General features: G+C 49.7%; 1 protein-coding gene across 1 annotated transcript in view; it reads right to left on the bottom strand.

The window, feature by feature from the left end:
• Nucleotides 1-19,419, bottom strand: part of chd4b (chromodomain helicase DNA binding protein 4b) — a 38,513-nt gene extending 19,094 nt beyond the window's left edge. The window contains exons 1-23 of the mRNA XM_080540723.1: nt 19,299-19,419; nt 18,372-18,487; nt 17,597-17,860; nt 16,915-17,033; nt 16,408-16,507; nt 15,998-16,208; nt 15,611-15,732; nt 15,371-15,497; nt 14,958-15,133; nt 14,002-14,256; nt 13,411-13,614; nt 13,020-13,231; nt 12,522-12,653; nt 12,304-12,409; nt 4,295-4,486; nt 3,620-3,820; nt 3,167-3,304; nt 2,732-2,853; nt 2,169-2,342; nt 1,885-2,026; nt 1,091-1,222; nt 266-383; nt 1-34 (exon numbers count right to left, since the gene is read on the bottom strand). The exon at nt 1-34 is cut by the window's left edge and continues 91 nt beyond it. Coding sequence (XP_080396849.1) covers nt 1-34; nt 266-383; nt 1,091-1,222; nt 1,885-2,026; nt 2,169-2,342; nt 2,732-2,853; nt 3,167-3,304; nt 3,620-3,820; nt 4,295-4,486; nt 12,304-12,409; nt 12,522-12,653; nt 13,020-13,231; nt 13,411-13,614; nt 14,002-14,256; nt 14,958-15,133; nt 15,371-15,497; nt 15,611-15,732; nt 15,998-16,208; nt 16,408-16,507; nt 16,915-17,033; nt 17,597-17,860; nt 18,372-18,487; nt 19,299-19,374 — 3,473 coding nt within the window. The 5' untranslated portion in view covers nt 19,375-19,419. The remainder of the gene's footprint in view (nt 35-265; nt 384-1,090; nt 1,223-1,884; nt 2,027-2,168; nt 2,343-2,731; nt 2,854-3,166; nt 3,305-3,619; nt 3,821-4,294; nt 4,487-12,303; nt 12,410-12,521; nt 12,654-13,019; nt 13,232-13,410; nt 13,615-14,001; nt 14,257-14,957; nt 15,134-15,370; nt 15,498-15,610; nt 15,733-15,997; nt 16,209-16,407; nt 16,508-16,914; nt 17,034-17,596; nt 17,861-18,371; nt 18,488-19,298) is intronic.
• Between the last annotated feature and the right edge of the window lie 4,849 nt (nt 19,420-24,268).

Below are 24,268 nucleotides of genomic sequence, written 5' to 3'. Positions count from 1 at the left end.
GACAGCAGGAAAGCAAACTGAGGAGCACCAGGAGCTGTAGACAGAGAGAGAGAGGGACGCGTATAAGAAAGGGAGGGAGGGAGGGAGACATATAAGAAAGACAGAGAGAGAGGAGAGGAAAACAGATCAGCGACGGTCAGAGTAAAGGCGTGCAGACAGGGAAAGGGGATCTGAATCAAGCCCGACTGTCACTTCATCCATGGCCACTGTGTGTGTGTGTGTGTGTGTGTGTGTGTGTGTGTGTGTGTGTGTGTGTGTGTCTCACCGTTGAAGCGGTCGATGGCCTCCTGTCTCATGCCTCCCGTCACCCCTCCGTCTATCCTCTCGTACTTGTAGCCCTCGTTCTCCAGGAAGTCCTCCAGCAGATCCAACATCTTGGTCATCTAACCGGGGGAGAGGAAGAGAGAAGAGACTTAGGACAGGTGGGACTTAGGACAGGTGTGTGACCAGTATGGAAACCATGGAAACCCAGGGTCCCCAATACAATTTTGGGAGAAATTAATTTCTTAGTAAAAGTAAGACTAGTAGCCTAATATACCGAACAGATGGAAAATATCTGTTTAAATTATAAATCAGAGGAAAATATTAATATTGCATCCAATTAAAACATTTTATTATCAAGTCATCAACATGTTCAGTGTGCAGCAGATTATAATACCTGCAATGTATTACTACACCAAAACAAACCAATTAACAACATGAAAAATTCATGAGATGAGGCGACGCGTGTCTGGAGGGAACAATAATTAGTCCCCCGCCCCCTACTGGCGGCAACTGGTACCAGTGGATTACAATGCGGAAACTTGGGAGGACTAAAGAGCAAACCTCACAATTTCATATTAGCAGAACTAACTGACCATATTTCTTGTTTTCTGGTATTTACGTAACACGTTAAGAATATTGGTAGGCTATTAAATATTCATCTGAACATGTGTCACACCATGAGAGTGTTTGGTTGCGTGATGGGGTTGGAGGCTGAGGTGGCCCACGGAAAAGTAATTGGGGTGACCCCGATGTAAACAGACAGCTGTGGAAAGATGAGAGGACAGTGTGTGTGTGTGTGTGTGTGTGTGTGTGTGTGTGTACATACCTGAGAAAACACGAGCACTCTGTGCCCTCCCAGCTTCAGTTTGGTCATCATCTTCTGAAGCAACGTCAGTTTCCCAGAGGCCTTGGTGAGGGCGCTGCCCTCGTACATTCCGTTTGGAATCTTTGGCGCCTCCTGCAGTCGATCAATAAAACAACTTATCAACAATTTATCAAAACGTTGGAACCCTCCACATACTCTTACACGTAAACAATGCCTGCTGTCTTTCCTGGACATACTCTATATGGAACAATCTATAGCCAGAATACATGGAGCTAAAGAAAGGACAATTCAAACATGGACCTCTGCAATACGAAAGATAAAAGAGTTGATGGAGTGACTGTGTTTGTAGGCTGTGTTGAATGTGGATGTAACCCGTAAATATTGTACTGTTATGATTTTATGATATATCAAATATAGTGTAATGAAGAACTATGGGGTGGGTGGAAGGGATGTTATCGCCATGGGGGGGGGTTACTCGTGTGTTTATAGTGTGGGGGGGGGGGGGGTGGAAGATAAGGAAGAAAAAATAATCAGGACAGACACTTATTTAGTTTGGTGTTTGTTTGAGTTTTTCATGTGTACTGTTTTGAAATAAATAATTGATTACAAAAATAAATAATAATGTATCAAAACGTCCATACCTTGGGTTTCCCTGATTATAACCATCATCAACTAAAAATCTATATTTTTACTTATTGTAACATTCCACATCAAACGGATTGCAACCGTCCCCTTGAGAAATAATCTGTGGTACTGCCTATGACTCAACAACAACAATTGGGGTTGGATCGTACCATTGCAGCTCCAGGAAAGAGGTAGGGGTGGTTGCAGCACTTCTTGAGGTCCATCACCACGTTGAGCAGGGACACTTGGTTTCCTCCGCCGCGAGTGTTCAGGGCCTCAAAGTTACGCGTCAAGATAAACTTATAGTACTTCCTGGGGGTCACAACAAAGGAAGAAAAATCATCTTATGAAAACAATTCTTCACACTTAACCTTCTCCGAGCTCACCTCCCTTCCCCTCACGCCCCCCACCCTCCCTCCCTCCCTCCCTCTTTCCCTCTTTCCCCATCACTCACTTCTGCATGGGGCTGAGTTCCACCCTGACGATGAGCTCGGTCTTGGAGGGCATGTGTTTGAAGACGTCGGCCTTCAGTCTCCTGAGCATGTGGGGACCCAGCATGTCGTGCAGCTTCTTGATCTGGTCCTCTTTGGCAATGTCGGCAAACTCCTCCAGGAAACCCTCCAGGTTACTGTAGAGAGGGGTGGAGAAAGGTGGAGAAGGATGGAGAGAGAGGGGGAGAAAGGTGGAGAAGGATGGAGAGAGAGAGAGTCAGTTTGTGCCTTCTTCTTCTTCGGCGTATGGGTTGTTGTTTCCTCTCCACTCCACCAGGCTCGGGGCCGAGGGGCTACCCTTTTACCACCCCGAGACCTGGTTGAGCTGCTCACCCGGGCTATATTTCTGGACACCCCTCCAGAAGCCACGTCACAGTTTGTGCCTGTGGACACTTTATCAATACACATATACTCCATTTCAACCACCCTACTTTCAAGACGGAGAGAGAATGACAGCCTGGGAGAGAGAGATAATGGCAGAGGCACGTGTGCATGGCCGCACACATAAGACACAGACAACACTTACCAGAATCTCACAGGGGTGAGAAAGTTGAGCAGGTGGAAAAGCTCCTCCAGGTTGTTCTGTAGAGGCGTACCAGTCAGCAGCAGCTTGTGCTGGAGGGGGTAGTTATTCAGAATCCGGAAGAACTGGAGCAGAGAGTAGGGGAGGGGGGGGGAAAAGAACAATGGTGTTAAGAACAACACACGTGGCATAGAAGGAGCCATTTACATATAACTGGATTGCAATAAAAAGATCCTGTCCTGGAGATCCTGGTGTATCTCTCTCATTCTGGTTCTAGAACACGGATGACACAAGGCTGGTTCTAGAACACTGATGACACACGGCTGGTTCTAGAACACTGATGACACAATTCTTAAGGTATTGGATTTTAGCTATGTATATTCACTGGAACTAGTAGGATTACTGGTGTGTGTGTGTGTGTGTGTGTGTGTGGCTCACCTTGGACTGGTTGTTCTTGAGCCTGTGGGCCTCGTCCACCACCAGACAGGCCCAGTCGATGGAGCCCAGCACCGCCTGGTCAATGGTGATTAACTCATAAGACGTCAGCAGCACGTGGAACTTCACAGCCGAGTCTTTCTGCAAGGCGTGGGGGAGGGGGGATAGAAGGGTTATGTTAGGGTATGACATGAATGAATGAATGATGAATGAATGAATGAATGGTCTTTATTGTCATTGATATAGTACAGGTACCAAACAACGAAATTTGAATCGAATAGTGTGGAAGATTTTCTGCAAGGAGGTGAAACATTAAAATGTTGACTATTGAGACGCTCCAGTGTATAATTACTACACATCTCTCCTTCTCCACCTCCCTTTCAGTCCTACAACCCGTATTTTCTCCAGCAACCCCCCCACCCCCCTTCTATCCATCCATCACTCCCTCTCTCTCACCTTCATCTTGGAGGCCTTCTTGCCTCCGCGGATGGCGTTATCCTCAAAGGAGAACTCGTTCTCTCTGATGACAGCCCTGCTGTCCTTGTCCCCGACGTAGGTGACCACGTACATGTCCGGGGCCCACATCTCAAACTCTCTCTCCCAGTTGATGATGGTGGACAGCGGGGCGCTCACCAAGAACGGCCCCTTGGAGTGACCCTAGGGGAGGGGGAGGGCAGCAAAGGTCAGAGGTTAATAACAGTAAAAAAAAAGACATCTTTAAGTCTTAACTGCAGAAGAAGTAGAAGAACATTGGTTTGTTCCGCCCTGCCTTTAGGACAGAGTCCCTCTCTTTGGACGAGTCCCCTTTGTAAGGGCGGAGTTAGTCTACGTCACGGGGTCTGACTCTCCGCCCGCTGACACTGACTGACAGGGGAGGGCAGATAGGACGAGAGGCCACAAATGCCACGGAAATAAATCTTGAGTGGAACGAGTGCTGGAGGACCAAGGAAGAATGCGCCCACACACTCACACTCACACTCACACTCAACACCCCCACCCACCCACACACACACACCCCCCCACCCCCACCCCCACACACAACCACACACCCCCACCCCCACCCCCACACACACCCACCCCCACCCCCACACCCCCACCCACACACACCCACCCCCACCCCCACACACACACCTCTTTGTAGAGTGAGTAGAGGAAGACAGCGGTCTGTACAGTCTTGCCCAGGCCCATCTCGTCGGCCAGGATGGTGTCTGTGGCCTGAGCCCAGGAGAAGCGCAGCCAGTTGAGCCCCTCCAGCTGGTAGGGGTGCAGCGTCCCCCCTGTAGTCTCCAGGTACTCCGGCTGGCGGTCGAACTTGATGGTGGGCTGGAGATGGAGGGAACACAATGATGTAATTATCATTATGATGTCATTATTCAGCATCAGTAACCAAGCTAACTGGGACTGCGCTGAGGTGGCGTAGCGGGTTAAGCGTTGACCATGTAACCGCAGGGTCCCCGGTTCGATTCCGGCCGGGGACATATCCTGCATGTCATCCCTCCTCTCTCTCTCACCCATCCTTCCTGTCTAAATCTCTACTATATCTGTCAATAAAATGAAAAAATATGAGTGGGACTGCCCCACTCAGATAAAATAATAAAAAGAAGCATTAGCGATGCAGTTAGTTATCAATACAAATATGTGACGATTCAAATCGGTGAGATGAAACAAATCATGATACAGGTGATGGTACTCCTGCTGGGCATTGCTGCCTGACGCACCTCCAACAGTGCCTTTAGAACAGGTGTGCTGTGACACCTCACTGAACACCTATGTGGGCCTAACTGGGTCATCAGCTGGGGACCACCAGTCATTGACGTTTCGCTCCTTTAACCCCAGTACATCTCCTGGTGGCGGAGCGATGGCAGGGATCTCTCCCTGCCACCCCCTGCTGATGCCCTAGGTGTTGTTCGCCCCCCAACCCTTATGCTTCCTTCTTAGCCACAGCCAGAAGCTGCCTTTCTCCGCCTCCTCAGCCAGCTCTTTCATGACTTTCCGATGCCTTGCTCCTGTGCATCCTATGTCACGGAGTAGGCGAGCAGCTGAGGAACCTACGAAGCCCCTACACCCCACTTCCACAGGGCACATAACGGCTTTCCAGCCAGCCTCCCTGCACTCCGCCGCCAGATCTGCATACTTGGCTCGCTTCCGCTCGTTGGCTGCCTCCAAACCACCCTCCCAAGGGACAGTGAGTTCGACCAGAAGGACTGTCTTGCAAGCCTCTGACCACATGACCAGGTCTGGTCGGAGCGATGTTTCCACGATCTCCCTGGGGAACTGGAGCTGTCTCCCCAGGTCGACCCTCATGGTCCACTCACTACCCGGTGCGAGGAGTCTTGCTGTATCTCTCTGACGGGAGGGTTTGACTCTCTCTCCAGCCCTTGCAAACTGGATGGGATGTCTGTCTGGAGCGGAAGGTCTGCTGTTTGCCTCCTGTCTGCATGTCTCTGCCACCTCTGCCAGCTTTTTCAGCACCAGGTCGTGTCGCCATGTGTAGCGGCCTTGGGACAGCGCTGTCTTGCAGCCTGTCAGGATGTGCTGGAGGCTCGCATTGATGGTGTTGCAAAGGGGGCAGGTCTCTTCGGCAGAAAACCATTGGTGGAGGTTTCGGGGACAAGGCAAGGTGTCATATGTTGCTCTGATCAGGAAGCTGAGCCTAGCTTGGGGGATCTTCCACAGGTCAGACCATGACATGGGCCTGTTTGTGAGACCTTCCCATGACGTCCAGCGTCCTTGCTGGCCCTGGGACACCGCCTTTATGTTAAGGCGTTCCTGCTCAGTTCTTGCCACTTCTGCCACCACCATGGCTCTTCGATCTTCTTTGGAAGCCTTTGACCAGAACAAGGGAGTCTCGCCCCTTCCAAGGCCTGCTCTACCCTCCTGGACTCTGCCGACCACCTCGCGGTGCTTCAGCTGGCCGATTGCCAAATCAACCTCCTCTTGGGCTTTCCACTTCCTTCCAGTTCTTATCTGGGTGCCCGCTGCTCTCACCAGCTGGTCAGTGGATTCCCTCAGCTCTAGCACCAACCGAGCCTTCTCCTGCTTGTATCCAGAGCTGATGGATCGCAGTGGCAGTTGAAGCGTGTTCCTACCAAAGAGGCCCACGTCTGAGAGGCATCTTGGCAGTCCCAGCCACTTCCTGATGAACGAGTTTGCCAGCCCGTCCATCTTGCTTACCACTGAGGAGGGGATTTCGCTCATCTTCAGAGGCCACATCACCCTTTGGTACAGTATGAACTGGTAACACCATACTTTGTACTTTCCGGGGAGCTGGCTCTGGTTGATCCTGGCCAGGCCATCTGCGAGCTGCTTCCTCACCGTCTCCCCCATCTGCCTGTCAGAAAGCTCTGCTGTGTAGGTTCGACCCAGGCTGCGGACGGGTTGATTTGCCAGCAATGGAATGTCCTCACCACCTGCGACAAAGATGGTGTTGTCGCTTCTGACTCCTTTCCTGATAGACACACTGCGTGATTTGGGGGGTTTGATCTTCATCCTCGCCCAGCTCACAAGCTCGTCTATTCTCTTCAGCAGTCTTGTTGTACACGCTGCTGTCTGGAGAATGGTGGTGATGTCGTCCATATAGCCTCTCACCGCTGGTAGCCTTTCACCTGAGGGCAGTTTCACTCCTCCGACCATCTTCCTGGCCCCTATGAGGATGATCTCGAAGGCTGCAACAAACAGGATGGGGGAGATTGAGCATCCCATGGCAATGCCTACTTCCAACTGTTGCCAGCCTGTTGTGAAGTCCTGATGGGTGCAGCACATCTGGAGGTCTTCAAAGTACTTGGCTACCAGGGCTTTAATGCAGACTGGGATGTAAAAGAAGTCCAAGGCAAACTCGATGAGTTGGTGGGGGACAGACCCGTATGCGTTGGCGAGGTCCAGCCACACGACATGCAGGTCACCTCTCTCTCTTTTCGCCCTTTGGATCTGCTCCCATATTACTGCAGAGTGTTCCACACACCCTGGGAAGCCTGGCACACCCGCCTTCTGGCAGCTGGTGTCGATGTACTCGTTACTTGTGAGGTAGCTGGTCAACCTCTTAGCCAAGATGGAAAAGAAGATCTTCCCTTCAACATTGAGGAGAGCGATACTCCTAAACTGGCTGATGGTAGTGGAGTTCTGCTCCTTCGGGATGAAAACTGTGACAGCTCTTTGCCACTCTGAAGGGATGACTTGGTTCTTCCAAGCCACTCTCAACAGGTTCCACAGGTGTCTCAGGACTCCTGGGCAGTTCTTGTACAGCTTGTATGGTATCCCGTTGGGGCCTGGGGCTGAGGATGCTCTTGCCTTCCGGACCACGTCTGCTACTTCACTGAGTTTGGGGAGAGCAGCATTAAACAGGAAAGCTGGGGGAGCTGGGCGGGGAACATATCCAGGGGATCCCAGCGGAGTTGACTTTGCTGGGTCACTGTATTGCTCCCTGATGTGATTCTCTAGCTCCGGTCTAGTAATCTCCAGCTTCCCGCTTCTCTTGTCCTCTAGCAGCTGTCTCGCATGCTTGAAGGGATTTTTGAAGAAGTTACTCCTCTCTTTCTCCTTCCGCCTTCTGCGTTTGCGAATGCGCTCCGCCCTTCGCAGGCTGGCAAGGTTTACCTTCACCTCCTCCCACAGTGGCTTCAGGCCCTCCTTCTCCTCTCTACTTGCCTTCCTCCACTGCTTTCGGAGTTGACGCCGCCTCTTCACCAACTGCTCAATCTCTCTCTCCCTTCTCCCCTTCTGCATTGGGCCTGATCTCCGCTTTTTAGCCATCACTCCAAATCTGCCTCTGCATTCATCATACAAGATGTCTCCAATGCAGTTCAACTTGGTGTCCACCTGGCCACGCAGTGAATGATCTAGGATGAAACTGAGGTCCTTGTCCAGCTTCTGCCAGACTGCAACCTCGTTTGCCTTTGGCCATTTGACCAGCTGCCTCCTTCCAGGTTCTCTCCTCTCTGTTCTCCGGCTTTGCCCCTGGCTGTTGGGGTTGCTTTGTGTTCTGTGTGTGTCTTCAGCGGTGCCCCCCTCAGAGGCATTGGTGTCCACCGAGGGCCCTCCTGTGTCCTCCGCCTGCCTTTCCTCAGCAGCGTTGGATCCCTCAGCACTGTGGTTTGCCACCTGGCTTTGGGTTCCTCTTGTCTGACCTGCGGTTGCAGTGCAATGTTGCTGCTGATGGCCTCCCTCTTCACACTTTTTCCTTCCCTGGTGGATCCGTAGACCTCGGAAGGTGGTCACCTTTTCCCACCCACACCTGCATCTTCTCATAATCCAAGAATCTTTGTCTATGTCCGTTCCAGTCGTTACCGAGAAATCCGTTTGAATTGGCCCTTCTTCCATCCCGCCTCTCGGAGGGCCATCGGGTTGTTTTTTCTTATTTGTCTTCGTAGTCAGTTTTAGGGTGTCCCTTTATGGGACAAGTGGGTGAGGTAACTAGCCGTCCACTCCCGGTGCAGACTTTCCTGCGGTCATCCAGTCTCTCCTGGCTGTCTTCCAGTCTTCCCTGGATGCCAACTGCCCTTTCACAGTAGTCACTGGATGCTTCCAGGTTAAACAAATCATGATACAGGTGATGGTACTCCTGCTGGGCATTGCTGCCTGACGCACCTCCAACAGTGCCTTTAGAACAGGTGTGCTGTGACACCTCACTGAACACCTATGTGGGCCTAACTGGGTCATCAGCTGGGGACCACCAGTCATTGACGTTTCGCTCCTTTAACCCCAGTACATCTCCTGGTGGCGGAGCGATGGCAGGGATCTCTCCCTGCCACCCCCTGCTGATGCCCTAGGTGTTGTTCGCCCCCCAACCCTTATGCTTCCTTCTTAGCCACAGCCAGAAGCTGCCTTTCTCCGCCTCCTCAGCCAGCTCTTTCATGACTTTCCGATGCCTTGCTCCTGTGCATCCTATGTCACGGAGTAGGCGAGCAGCTGAGGAACCTACGAAGCCCCTACACCCCACTTCCACAGGGCACATAACGGCTTTCCAGCCAGCCTCCCTGCACTCCGCCGCCAGATCTGCATACTTGGCTCGCTTCCGCTCGTTGGCTGCCTCCAAACCACCCTCCCAAGGGACAGTGAGTTCGACCAGAAGGACTGTCTTGCAAGCCTCTGACCACATGACCAGGTCTGGTCGGAGCGATGTTTCCACGATCTCCCTGGGGAACTGGAGCTGTCTCCCCAGGTCGACCCTCATGGTCCACTCACTACCCGGTGCGAGGAGTCTTGCTGTATCTCTCTGACGGGAGGGTTTGACTCTCTCTCCAGCCCTTGCAAACTGGATGGGATGTCTGTCTGGAGCGGAAGGTCTGCTGTTTGCCTCCTGTCTGCATGTCTCTGCCACCTCTGCCAGCTTTTTCAGCACCAGGTCGTGTCGCCATGTGTAGCGGCCTTGGGACAGCGCTGTCTTGCAGCCTGTCAGGATGTGCTGGAGGCTCGCATTGATGGTGTTGCAAAGGGGGCAGGTCTCTTCGGCAGAAAACCATTGGTGGAGGTTTCGGGGACAAGGCAAGGTGTCATATGTTGCTCTGATCAGGAAGCTGAGCCTAGCTTGGGGGATCTTCCACAGGTCAGACCATGACATGGGCCTGTTTGTGAGACCTTCCCATGACGTCCAGCGTCCTTGCTGGCCCTGGGACACCGCCTTTATGTTAAGGCGTTCCTGCTCAGTTCTTGCCACTTCTGCCACCACCATGGCTCTTCGATCTTCTTTGGAAGCCTTTGACCAGAACAAGGGAGTCTCGCCCCTTCCAAGGCCTGCTCTACCCTCCTGGACTCTGCCGACCACCTCGCGGTGCTTCAGCTGGCCGATTGCCAAATCAACCTCCTCTTGGGCTTTCCACTTCCTTCCAGTTCTTATCTGGGTGCCCGCTGCTCTCACCAGCTGGTCAGTGGATTCCCTCAGCTCTAGCACCAACCGAGCCTTCTCCTGCTTGTATCCAGAGCTGATGGATCGCAGTGGCAGTTGAAGCGTGTTCCTACCAAAGAGGCCCACGTCTGAGAGGCATCTTGGCAGTCCCAGCCACTTCCTGATGAACGAGTTTGCCAGCCCGTCCATCTTGCTTACCACTGAGGAGGGGATTTCGCTCATCTTCAGAGGCCACATCACCCTTTGGTACAGTATGAACTGGTAACACCATACTTTGTACTTTCCGGGGAGCTGGCTCTGGTTGATCCTGGCCAGGCCATCTGCGAGCTGCTTCCTCACCGTCTCCCCCATCTGCCTGTCAGAAAGCTCTGCTGTGTAGGTTCGACCCAGGCTGCGGACGGGTTGATTTGCCAGCAATGGAATGTCCTCACCACCTGCGACAAAGATGGTGTTGTCGCTTCTGACTCCTTTCCTGATAGACACACTGCGTGATTTGGGGGGTTTGATCTTCATCCTCGCCCAGCTCACAAGCTCGTCTATTCTCTTCAGCAGTCTTGTTGTACACGCTGCTGTCTGGAGAATGGTGGTGATGTCGTCCATATAGCCTCTCACCGCTGGTAGCCTTTCACCTGAGGGCAGTTTCACTCCTCCGACCATCTTCCTGGCCCCTATGAGGATGATCTCGAAGGCTGCAACAAACAGGATGGGGGAGATTGAGCATCCCATGGCAATGCCTACTTCCAACTGTTGCCAGCCTGTTGTGAAGTCCTGATGGGTGCAGCACATCTGGAGGTCTTCAAAGTACTTGGCTACCAGGGCTTTAATGCAGACTGGGATGTAAAAGAAGTCCAAGGCAAACTCGATGAGTTGGTGGGGGACAGACCCGTATGCGTTGGCGAGGTCCAGCCACACGACATGCAGGTCACCTCTCTCTCTTTTCGCCCTTTGGATCTGCTCCCATATTACTGCAGAGTGTTCCACACACCCTGGGAAGCCTGGCACACCCGCCTTCTGGCAGCTGGTGTCGATGTACTCGTTACTTGTGAGGTAGCTGGTCAACCTCTTAGCCAAGATGGAAAAGAAGATCTTCCCTTCAACATTGAGGAGAGCGATACTCCTAAACTGGCTGATGGTAGTGGAGTTAATCGCAATATTTGTTTCGGACAACGCGAGGAATATGGACGTTGCAGTGAGACAGGCCAGGCTACAACAACATAATATCACCCGTGTTTTGTCCTGACGTTAAACTTATCCTAGAATGCTTTTTGTGAATGTCTTGTAGCTAATAGCGTTGTGCAATTTAAACCATGCAGAGCTACATTTTTTGTGTTTTGAACGCATGACACTTGATTGCAGATTACATGCAAGACTAACTAGCTCGCTCAAATAGAGTTTGATGTGACTTTCGTATTGACAGGTGGAGGACACAATGCTGTCATGCTTGTGCTTACGCTAAACTTCAATGAAAGTCATGAGTGAAAGTCATGTAGCTAGGCTAACTAGCTAGCTATCTATCCATGTTGTTGGGCTTTAAGGTTAAACTGTTATTGCTGTAGCTCGCTGCACTCGTGTTGCAATGCTGCTGTCGAAGTGTGCATTGTTGGTGGTGTGTTGGTGTGTTATTGTAAGTGTACAGCCAAACTAGCTAGCTTTGACATTGGGAATGCACTTGAAGGAAGAGGTGATTCTGCATTCAGGGTCATCATAAAAAAAAAAAACTACAGGGAAAATGCGTTTTAACTATGACCTGTCTTCAAGTGTGCTTAAGGAACGACATATCAGCAGCAATACTTTTTGAAAATATAATTTGAGCCTAACCGAACACATCCCAAACAATGCAGTATAATAATTCCTTACTTTTGTTGGTTCAAATAAGAGGTACAAATAAGCGATTCTTTAAGAAAATACAGTATTTTGTAGTTTTTGGATGAGAAATAAATAAAAGAATATTTTTCAGTCCCAATTATAATATTGTGAGAAAATCGTATGGTGAACCCCAGTATTGTGAATCGTATCGAATCGTGAGTTGAGTGCATCATTACATCCCTAAGAAGCAATACAACTGATCTGCTCTCTAGGCTAATGTGGTTTTGTAGTTTTAGTTTAGTTTTAGACTATGTAGTTTTAGTTTAGTTTTAGACTATGTAGGCCAGGTTTTGTATTGTGTTTGTTTGTGGTGGATGTTGTTGTTGTATGCCTGTGAACAGGTCACACTTGAAAATGAGCCCTTGGGGCTCAATGTGTTTTTACCTGTATAAATAAAGGTTAAATAAAAAATGTATTAAAATAATGTTCTTACATCCACCACTGGGTTAGCAGGAGGCTTCTCAGACTTCTTCACTTTGGCCATCTTCTTCAGCTTCTTACCAGGACGGGTAAGTCCCTCCTCACCCTTCATCAACTCCCTGAGAGAGAGAGAAAGAGATGTCAGAGGGGATAGAAATGACCAGAGAGATGGTGTGTGTGTGTGTGTGTGTGTGTGTGTGTGTGTGTGCGTGTGTGTGCGTGCGTGTGTACCTGTGGTTCCAGTAGGTCTGCTTGTACGTGTCAAACTCGGGGATGTCCATCTCCTCACTCTCCCAGGATGCCTGGTCGTACTGCAGGTCCCTCCACTTGATCAGGTAGTGGACGTTGTTCTTCTTATCCACGCTGTGAGAGACAGAACATAGAAAAGATGTTACAACCATCCACATCCACACACATTCACATCCAGATCAACAAAACTGATACAAATCAATGTGTTGTTCCATTAAACACCACTGTGACAGGAGGAACAGTGAGGTGGCCTGTGTATGAGGTGTGTGTGCAGGGTGTGTATGTATGCTTCAGTGTGTATCCTAGGCTGTGTATGAGGTGTGTGTGGGGGGTGTGTATGCTTCAGTGTGTATCCTAGGCTGTGTATGAGGTGTGTGTGCGGGGGGGTGTAATGCTTCAGTGTGTATGCTTCAGTGTGTATCCTACCTGTGTATGAGGTGTGTATGAGGTGTGTATGCTTCAGTGTGTGGTTGATCCTACCTGTGGTTGAGGATGCGGTGGACCATCAACCACTCCATCTTGACTCCGTAGCGGTAGAACTCCTGCTCCATGTGCACGTAGAGAGGGTCCTTGTTCTTCCTCTTGGTGCTCTTGGTGTCGTCTCCCTCCAGGCCAAAGTCGATCAGCGGGGGGTCGTCCATGTCCGTCTTCCTCTGGTAGTTACGGAACATCACCTGGCAGTTCAGCTCCAACTAGGACAACAGCGAGGAGGGAGGGAGAAAGAGTGAGTAAAGAGAACAGAGGATGGAATGTATCACGGGAAAATAAATGTGAATACCTAAACGATACACTAAGAGTTGTACAGTATTGGGGTGTGTGTGTGTGTGTGTGTGTGTGTGTGTGTGTGTGTGTGTGTGTGTTGCTAGGTTACCTGTAGCTCCTGGACCCAAGAGCAGTGCCAATAGGACATGTTGCACCACTTCACAAAGAACTCCCTCTCACGGCGGCCGGCCAACGGCGGGGGGTCGGGGGAGTCAGCCGGGAGGTCGAGGGGGCGGGGAACAGGTGTGGAGGCCGGAGGCTCACCCCAGCGCCACGTTAGGACCTTCTGGACTTTACCCTTCATCCCAGGGCACTGCCAAGGCGAGGGGGGGGGGGTAGAGGAGAGGCGTTAAGACGCATTGTAAAGTAATCTGACGCATAGCTGACTGTATAGTTGATGCAGTTCAAAAAAGTGTAGGTTTTACCCACCCACACATGCACCAAAAATAAAGGCTAATAGTGTCTCTGGAAATGCGTACAGTAATACAACCATGAAGTCCAGCAGCACATACTCTCACATTACCAGACAAAAAAAAAGAACTAAAATCTGACACTGTATGTAACATTCTCAATTGTTCTGGTTCTCTCACCCAGAACACACACGCGCATGAATGCACGAACACACATGAACGCACGAACGCACAAGCACGCGCGCACACAGGGAGCCTGGGGGGTGGGGAGGGGAGGGGGGGGGGCTCACCGTGCAGCGTGGGCAGATCCATTCCCCGTTGGGTATTTCTGGGAGGGGGGGGTTGAGGCAGTGGATGTGGTAGGAGGAGGGGCATGTGTCACAGCACAGCAGCTCTCCGCCGTCCTTACACACCCTGCAGAACTCAATGTGGTGGTCGTCCTCCTCCTCTACCCCGACTTCATCCCTCCTCTCCTCCTCCTCCTCCACCTCCACTCCCTCTCCCTCAGACTCGTCTCTGGCCTCCCACTGGATTCCCTCCTTCTCCTGCGGAGATAGAGAGGCGAGGGAGGGGGAGCGAGAAGGGGGGGGGGGAGAGGTATGCGGAAGGGAGGGGGAGCGGGGGGGGGATCAAGCGTGCCAGAAGGGGGGGGGGGGGGGGGGGAGGGGGGGGTGAGCGAGGGGAAAAGAGGGGGAGGGGAAATGGAGCGCATGAGGGGGGGAGGAGAAGAGGGGGGAGGGGGGAGGAGAGGGCAGGAGGGGCGGTAGTAGGCAGCAGGAGTAGAAGAAAGGGGCGGGGGTGTGTGGGGGGGGGGATGAAGGACAAAGGGAGGTAGAGAGGGAGGGAGGGAGGGAGGGAGGGAGGGAGGGAGGGAGGGAGAAAGAGCAGCATGGTAGAAGAGAAATGTCAGAACCACAAAGTCCTCGACACCACAACACAAAAATCCAATTGGAACCAGATATGGTGTAAGGCAATATAGCTGACGCTCCTAATAGCTCCATTTCGATCATGCCTATTTCTGTCCTTCAGGTGGGAGGGTCAAGTCAGATCTTAGCAGTTGTTTTCCAAACCAGACACTAGGTTCCACCTAGGCCTTAGAAGAAGGTGTCCAGGCAGGTAAAGAAGGGGCTGTAACAGCAACCCAATGTGATAGGCTAGGCTAGACTAGACGCTAACCAAACCCAAAACACCAGTAGAGAGGATAACAGTGTAATAACCCCAGAGCTCTGGTCTTGGGGGTACTCACACAGTGGGGGCAGCTCCACTTGCCCTCTGGGGCCTTCTCCATGTCCGGGTCCAGGCAGACCATGTGGTAGGCTCTCGGGCAGGTGTCACACAGGATGATCTCCCCTCCCTGCTGGCACACCTCGCAGTAGTCCTGGTGGTCCGTCTCATAGCCGTCAGCGTCCTCGTCCACTGCGCCTTTGATCCACAAAAATTTGATTTTAAAAAACACTAATCTAACCTAACCTCAACCTTGACCCTTAAGCCTAACCCCTTCGTCCAGCTGGGCTGGAACCAAAGCATGCACCACCACTGTGGATCTCCTGAACCAAGGAACTTCTTTTTTCGTTCCTTTTTTCTTTAACTAATCATTATTATTATTAGTAGTAGTAGTATTATATTATCTGAGGGCATTGTTCAGGTTGCCATGCCAACCTTTCTTCTTCTTCTTGGAACTCTTGGCCTTTTTCTTTGATCGGCTGCTGCGGCTGTTGGAGCCGTCCGAGACGGAGAAGGCCCCGTCGTCAAAGTCGCTGTCCACGTCCGGCTCGTCTTCCTCACTCTGGGAAAAGAAAAACGGAGGAATAAATAATTGTGTTGTGATAAGTGTTGTTGTGGGCTAGGGGGGTAAACGGGGTAAAGTAAATAAGGGAAACGGTCCGTTTATATTCTTACAGAGGAGCGCTTCCTTTTGCTGTTAAAGCCACCCAGTTTGATCTTCAGCGGAGCCACCTTCTTGGGCTTGGGCTTGGGCTGGGCCTTCGGGGTGGGCTTGGACCTCCTGCGAGCGTTGGGGCCTGCCGGGAACACGCACAGTTATGTTAGTAAGGAGATAAGAGACATACAAGGGGCAGCTGTCGGCTGTTCGATCCCCGGCCGGCTGGTCACATGTCGAGGTGTTCTTGGGTAAGACAATCAACCCCAATTTGCTCCCAACTCTTTTCACTGTACGTACGTTCACTCTATGCAAGAGCCAGCCATTAAAACCAAACATAGCCCTAGCTGCTTGTCTTAGTAGGTCAAACATATTCCATCAACGTCCTCCAACCACCCCTGCCTCACCTTTGCCCTCTTTGGTCTTGGCCTTGCGGAGCGGGGGTGCGGGAGGTGCGGCGGGTGGGGGTGCAGCAGCTACAGGTGCGGGGGCTGCCTCAGGTGAGGCGGCGGCGGCCCCTGACCCGGTGTCTCCTCCTTCTGACCCCGCCACCACCATGCTCTCCACAGCCGCGGCCACGTTGGCGGCTGCTAGGGCTGCGTTAGCGCTCGCACAGCCCTTCATGGGGGAGGAAAATGAGGGTCAAGCATTGCTTGGGCTTGAGTTAAACATAAACAACCAGGGTGGGTGGGTGTTAAACATTGGCAACACACGACTATGACATGAGTCTCCCTCTACCCCCGGATAAAGTCAAACTCTTTGAATACCTAAAAAGATTAATCCCCCCCTGCCCCCATCAAGGCTGGATTGGCCCTACCTTCAGAGGGTTGTTGGTGCTGAACTCCCTCCACTTGGCCATCATCAATGTCATCATCTTCGACACAGCGATCTTAGGGTTCTTTGCGGCAATGAGCGGCCTGTAGAAAACAATGTAGAGGAAGATAAGGGGGGGGGGGTAAGCTGGGGAAGGACAGGGGACTAATAGGTAGTCAATTGGGGCTAGTAGTGGCATTCCATTTGTCTGAGCAGGTCCACAGCATAACAGTCGAGTTGCGCGTCACATCAATATCAAGGTTTCTCCTTCTATCAATGGCCCCGGGCCTGAGCTGGATTACTCTTCCTGCTACGACTGGTGGATTGATGATTCACATGCTTAGTATTCAAATGTATTGATTGTAAGTCGCTTTGGAATAAGGCGTCTGCTAAATGACAAAAATGTATCAATATCATACAGTTGGGGAGAACAGCTTGGAGGTTGGAAACACAATTAACTCAAGATATAAATAAATAACATGAGGGTAGGTGGCTAAGCTACCATACGTACCTGACAAACTGGCTGAAGGCCTTGTAGTTGGTGAGAGAGCTGTAGTCTTCCTGAGTGAAGACGTGGTCAATGTCCTTCATCCCCCAGTCCTCGAGCAGCTGTGTGGAGCTCTTGGGCTCCTGTGAAGGTGAAGGCAGGGGGGGTTATGAATGAATGAATGGTCTTTATTGTCATTAATACAGTACAGGTACCATACAACGACATTTAGGAGTGGGGGCTCCCCTGGTGCTTGTAAAAAAGACTAAAAACAAGAGGGCCAAGGGTAAAGGGAAAAGAGCTGGTTGACATAAATAAAGGCTATGTACACTATCTACTATACTATACAATAAGTGGGAAACCATTTAATTTAAGATCATTAAGCTACGGCCTCTTTTCCCAAGGACACTGGAAATATGTTGCTTCCGGTAAGGAATCAATCTAAACAAGAATTTCCCCCTAACATTACTTTTATTAAACCCCCACTGACTCTGCACAACAACAACAACAACAACAACAACAACAACAACAACAACAACAACAACAACAACAACAACACATCTGCTATAGCCACTACACAACATGGAACAAGTGGTTCTCTCTAGTTTAGTGCAACTATTTCACTTCCAAGGCAAATAGCCTCTCCCAAATTGACTCTCTCTCTCTCTCTCCTCCTCCCTTCTTCTCCTCCTTCATCCTTCCTTACCTGGCTATCGTCGTCATCCTCGTCGTCCTCGGGTTCCGGTTCTTTCCGCTTACTCTTTGAGCTGGACGAGCCGCCTCCTCCTTTCTCCCTCTCTCCTCCGCCCCTCTTCTTGTCTTTGGAGGAGCTGGAGCGCTTCTTCTTTTTCCTCCCCGGGGCATAGTCGCTGCCCTCGCTCTCTGACCTCGCCGCTCCTCCCTCTTGTCCTGCATCCCTCTGTACCGCCTCCTCTCTGACGAGGGGCTCTGGCGAGCTGACAGCTAACTCCTGGAAGACAGGAAAGGAACACAACATTTCAACATATTATAGAACTACTAGTGAACTAGTATTAACTGTTTCGTTAAAGGAGGTCATAATTCCATTAACTGAAATTGTCATTTCACAAGCAAGGGAGGCAATCACCATGGGGCTGATCCAGAACCTTACCTGAGTCAAATGTACAGGTGAACTAACACAGTACTCTTATACTTTGCTGACAAACACAACGAACCGATAATCTAGGACCTGTAGAAAATAGCCTATCACTCCACAGTCAGGTTGGGGGGCACTTGAACTGGGGTTGCTGACCCTTAACCCTGAAGAGCTTCAAGGTGAGAGGGGGGGTTTCTGTTCCAACCGTGTACTGTACTGACACTCTACATTCAACTGATCATGCGCTTAAAGGCAAGTTTAGTGTTTTAATCGGTTACCTGTGTCACCAGTTTAGTCTCCCAGGCCAAGGTGGGGTGCTGATCACTTGGCTGGTGAATGACTATAAACAGAAATGACTGTAGCCTACCTCTCTCTGGATCCTCTGTCTCTTGCTGCTTCGGCTCTCGCGGCTCTTCTTGGCTTTCTTCTTCTTCTTCGACTTGGGCACTTCTACATCAGACACAGGTTCCTCCAGCTCCTCATCTGCGGGATGACACACACACAAAGCTGAGATATTACAATTACATTACAATATACATTACCACCACATACAAATGTGAGACTAGTAGTTTCAAATCAATGAACGAAAACAAACTTTAAATGAATCATCATAGCCTATGAACTACCAGTAGTTTAACATTGGATAATAAGACATTTACAATGACTTTGAACTTGTAGCAGGTTAGGGTTAGAAAGAGGGAGATAAAGGTTTGGACCTTCCTTTTGCACCAACGAGCATCATAAACAGCCTAACTCAATAGACACACAAGCTTGAGATATTTACAATTCACAGTCCAACCACATACAAATGTGAGACTAGTAGTTTCAATGAACGAAAACAAACTTTGTTAAAAAATCATATGAACTGTAACCAGTAGTTGAACATTGGATAATAATAATACAATAGAAACGTTGATGAGATGAGGGGAACTGGCCATGCTCACCGCGCACGCACACGCACGGGGGCTTTGCAAATGGTCGTGCTTGTCACGCACGCACTCACGCACGCACGCTACTTTCGACAACACCACGCACGCGCACCGTCATTGATAGCAAAAAAAAAAAATGCAGCTGCTTGGCTTGGCTGTTCTTTCTTTCTTTCTGCTTTCTTGAGAGAAAAGTTTGAGTGTTCAAGCCAAACTAAGGTAACTAAGCATGCAAAACAGTAGTGTGTTTCTAATTTTAAAAATGAACAATAAATGACTGGACACAACTAGCGCGAGCTGCTAACGCTAAAGGGAGCTAAGCTACAACCTTCTGAAGTCTGGTACACAAAATAATCTCTGTTTCTTACCGTGTGTTACCAGGGAAGAACGCTCCTCTGGGGGTCCCCCGAAGTCCCTCTCCCTCTCCTCTTCGCTGGCCGACATGTTATTACTTCAATATCGCAAGTTAGTTAATTTGTAGTGTTATTATTTAATGCGAGATACGAGATAATCCTCCTCCTCCTCGTTGAAGCCCTTCTTGTCAGCGAGGGAGGGGGGAGAGAATGACGTGTGGTGGGTGGTACGGGGGTGTCCAGGAGGGGGGGGGGGGGGGGGGGGGTAGAGGGGGGTGTAAGGAAAGAAAAAAACATAATGAATTAACGATCTAAAAATGGTTATTTTATGATCATGGCACACATCGTTTCATTTATTATAATGACCAGTTATGATGTTCACTAATCTAACTATCTAATTACATCGAGATACATTTGTTTACATTTTTTTTTGCATGTCTCAGCAAGCACCAACGAAGGAAAAAACTGTAGCAATGGACACCCGTCAATCATCGTGTTATGTTAGATTGTGAATAGCGACATTTATTATTGCACTCAGGAATACCTACGCACTGCACTGCACTCTCGATCCGAAATCAATTTTAGGAAAGCTTAACAGTTTACTACTATGGAAGGAAGCGAACCCCCCCCTTTGCACTTGTGAGAAACTTACTGTAGCTAGTCCCGTGTTGAGATTGTGCTCTTGATATTATAATAATGATTATCACAAATGCTTCTATATAATCTTAGGAGTGATATTTATCACAAATAAGAATCAATAAGGCCTCAGCAATATATCCAGCTAAATAAAAAAATGTATGACCCCCGCAAAACACGTTGCTCACTCCGTCCCCCTTCTCTCCCCCAGCCACAGTAGCTACCAGAGCTTAGCTAACATCCTCGCAAACACACAAAGGGGCAGACATCCCAGAATAATCTCCCCCCCCCCCTCCCCTGGCGTTCTGTAACACTCATAGAACTCTGCATAGTTACCTCGCAACGGACAGACCATAATACTCAGCCTTCCCCCACCCCCACCCGCCGCACACACAAGCTCTCACGCACGTACACTTCTACTACACACGCACACACACACGCACACACGCACACACAACCTTCCCCTTTCCACCAGTCCCAGCCCCTTAGCAACCCCGTTGTCATGGAGACACTCCTCCTCCCGCCCTCTCTCTGACAGACCATAATACTCCTAGCTAGCAGCATACATCCCATAATAAACACAACTCCTAAAAAGACAGGGAAAAAAATACCAGTCACATGGTCTCCAGGGGAAACTCTAGGCCACTGGCGACAGACCATAATATTCACAGAACGTCCACCTGGCATGTGCACCACTGCACCCATAAGACCTCAAAAGCCCACATGTACCACAGTGCCTACGCAGTAAAGGCTTACACAGGCAGACCTGCACACACATAATACCTTTACTATGAGAACACATCCATGTGTAGGCCCACTCTAACACACACACACACACACACACACACACATAAACTCACACACACACCCACAAGTGAATGACAGAGACAGGAATACCAGAAACTTTGTTGTTTGTGTCTGTCTAGTAGTGTCTACCACATAATAAAAGTCGTAACTGAAGTGACCAACCTCTAGTGTGGCTACTAAGGGCCATCCAAGGGTATAGGCTTGGGGACTTCAACATGACCCAGGCCCTAACATTGACCCTACAATGAATTCAACCATATTATTGTGGTCTGGAAGAAGTGGTGTTCAGTAATTAATGTGTGTTCCCTATCACCCACTGCAATAGACTGTGCATGTCTTGATGCTGTGTGCAGACAAAATGACGCGCTGGGCGCTGGGCTGACCTAGTGTGTGATGACTTGCAATTTTGTACCTTCCATTGAGTTGGATATGAATGAGGAGAGGAGATGTGTAAGACTGTAGGTTAACGTCTGGGAAATATGTATTGCACTCCATATATAACAATAACAATCATAAGGATCAACAGTGTTCAAGTGGTTCGGAAACTGTTGGTCAGAAACAATCCCTATAGGCCTTTACCCAATGGTTAATGACAGAATGTAATGATCTAGGAATGATTATATTCTAATTCCAATTCCAATTCAAAAGTATTGACTTGGATGGGGGGGAGACAAACTTTGAGCTTAGAATGATACGGTTCTATCTCCGTTTAGGGCAGTTCAGAGATATTGAGCGTCAAAGTTTTTACATTCCATTATGTTTTGCGAGATGGAACCTTTGTATTTTATGAATTACTAACTAAAAAATGTCAACATTTTAAAAATAACACCACACAGGCATTAATAAACACCTAATGGATCAGATTATGTAAAAAAACTCAATTTTGACAAAAATGGAGATAGAACCTTATAATTCTAACGTCACGATAACTGCACTAGTGAGTTAGTTTCTCTTTTCAGTCACCGAAGGGGCTGTTCCCTTGGCACCATCACCATTTCCTCTATCCACAAAACGGATGCTAACAGTATCACGCAATAGGCATGCACGCAATTAAGTCCAATCACATTTGGGACAGGGGCTTTCTCTAGGCTGGACTTCCAGGGCTCGACCCTTTGTGATAATGACTATGTGAAGCGTTGGTAATAAAACTTCTGTCTGAATTCAATGGAAACAAAGCATGCAGTGCTCTGTGATTCAGAATATTTGATCTTTAATTCCACCTTTCATGTTTTTCATGTACTCCCTTGGTTGAAACAGGTGGAAACTATAGTAACTTTGCACTGCTGGTGGTGGTGTAGCATTAAGGCCTGACGCCATTGAGCCTAACCCACAAAATGTACTCTCCACCCTCTTCCTTCTCTTCTGAGCTCTGTCACTATGGGGATTGTGGAGGGGGGTGGGGGGCCTGGTATTAACCAACCACAAATGGGTTGGTGTTGGGGGGTGGGGGGGGAGTGACTCCTCCCCCCTCCATATGCCCCCACCCGCTTTGACAACAGCAGAGCATCCCATAATACTATTTCCTTGTAAGAGGAGCTTGCAGACTACAGCAGCCACCATGGACCAACTGCTGTACATGAAGGTGGTTGGTATTATGGATGGGAGCAGGGGGGGTGGGGGTGGTGGGGCAGGCAACTGACCCCATCCCATAACACAAGCACACACAGATGCACGAACTCACACTCTCATAGACACACACACACACACAGACACACACACAAACACACACACACACACTGACACAAATAAGAGGGACAGGTAGCCTACAGTCAGAGACGTATACACACAAGCAGACGACTGACTGACAGTCAGAACAGATAGGCAAACAGGCAGTCAGACAGACAGACAGACAGACAGGTGAATAGATACAGTATACAGATTGTACAATATTGATACTTGCTAGTTGTATCATTTGGTAGTGGTACAAAGACACACACCTGTCCAACAAACATTGCTTGTGCTTTTCTCCACCCAATAGCCTTGTGCTGTACTCCCTCTACAGGCCAGAGTACACTGACTGTGTTCTTAGTTTATAGGTCTACAAGTGTCATGAAAGTGTCTTGAAGAACGTCTGTGACCTTGAGTGGGAGCTGATATTTCTACTGCTTCATTTCCATTGTTTTCATGTATCTGTGAGTATACCCCTGCATATTATATGACATTTTACCCACAATGAGTTGTATGCACAGTATGTGAAAGCCATTACCCATAACCTCAGGTTGCATGCATTATGCTCTAACCAGCGGAGCTATCAGAAACATAAGGTGACTCTGTGTGTATCTGTAACTAATAGTGTCTTATCCATGTGTTTATGGGCCATTTGTGTGTCTGCATATCAGTGTTCCCCTCCCTTAAATCATTATGAGTGGACAGATACCCCATAAATATATCAACCTTATCCACTACTCTGAGTCTCTACTACAGGCAGTTCCCATAGAAAAACCAAGGCCCATATCAGACCATTGTCCGTTCTTATCGAACGGATGCTATTTCTATTCCCCCCCCCACTCCTATGGCCCACCACCACCATTTTCACTCTCTATCCCATAATATTCACTGCACTCCCCCCCCCACGCACACGCACACGCACCACCCCCATCTGGCTCCTGCATAACAACACCTATCCCATAATATTCACAACCCCCTCCCTTCCCCCTTGTGCACACGCTCTGCTCCCCCCACACATGCACGCTGCTCACCGCCCACTCCCCCCCTCCCCCCTCCCCCCCCCCCCTCCCCGCCTAACAACACCTCCATCCCATAATATTCACATACATGCACAAACGCATGAACGCACACACGCGCACGCACGCACACGCATTCACGCACACTCAGTCTCTCACACTCATTGCAGCACATTCAGCCCTGCTAATTTACCTGTTCTGTCTGTCGTTATATTGGTAATGGATGTGTGTGTGTGTGCGTGTGTGTGTGTGTGTGTGTGTGTGTGTTTGTGTGTGTATGTGTGTGTATGTGTGTGTGTGTGTGTGTCTCTTCATGTGTGTGGTTGTGTCTAAGCTAGATATGACTGGTTTGTTCTTGCTCAGGTTGAGAAGGCAGCTAACAGCTAAGAGAAAGAGAGAGAGAGGGAGTAGGGAGAGAAAGAGAGAGAGAGGGAGTCGTTGGGAGAGAAAGAGAGAGAGAGGGAGTAGTTGGGAGAGAAAGAGAGAGAGGGAGAGAGGGAGTAGTTGGGAGAGAGAGAGAGAGAGGGAGTAGTTGGAAGAGAAAGAGAGAGAGAGAGAGTCGTTGGGAGAGAAAGAGAGAGAGAGAGGGAGTAGTTGGGAGAGAGAGAGAGAGAGGGAGTAGTTGGAAGAGAAAGAGAGAGAGAGAGAGAGAGAGAGAGGGAGTAGTTGAGAGAGAGAGAGAGAGAGAGAGAGAGAGAGAGAGGGAGTAGTTGAGAGAGAGAGAGAGAGAGGGAGTAGTTGGGAGAGAAAGAGAGAGAGGGAGAGAGTAGTTGGGAGAGAGAGAGAGAGAGGGAGTAGTTGGAAGAGAAAGAGAGAGAGAGAGAGAGAGAGAGGGAGTAGTTGAGAGAGAGAGAGAGA

Source organism: Nansenia antarctica (assembly GCF_963989245.1).
Source record: "Nansenia antarctica genome assembly, chromosome: 10".
Taxonomy (NCBI): domain Eukaryota; kingdom Metazoa; phylum Chordata; class Actinopteri; order Argentiniformes; family Microstomatidae; genus Nansenia; species Nansenia antarctica.
Note: the sequence above shows the minus strand (reverse complement) of the source record. Positions and strands in the feature narration are given on the sequence as shown.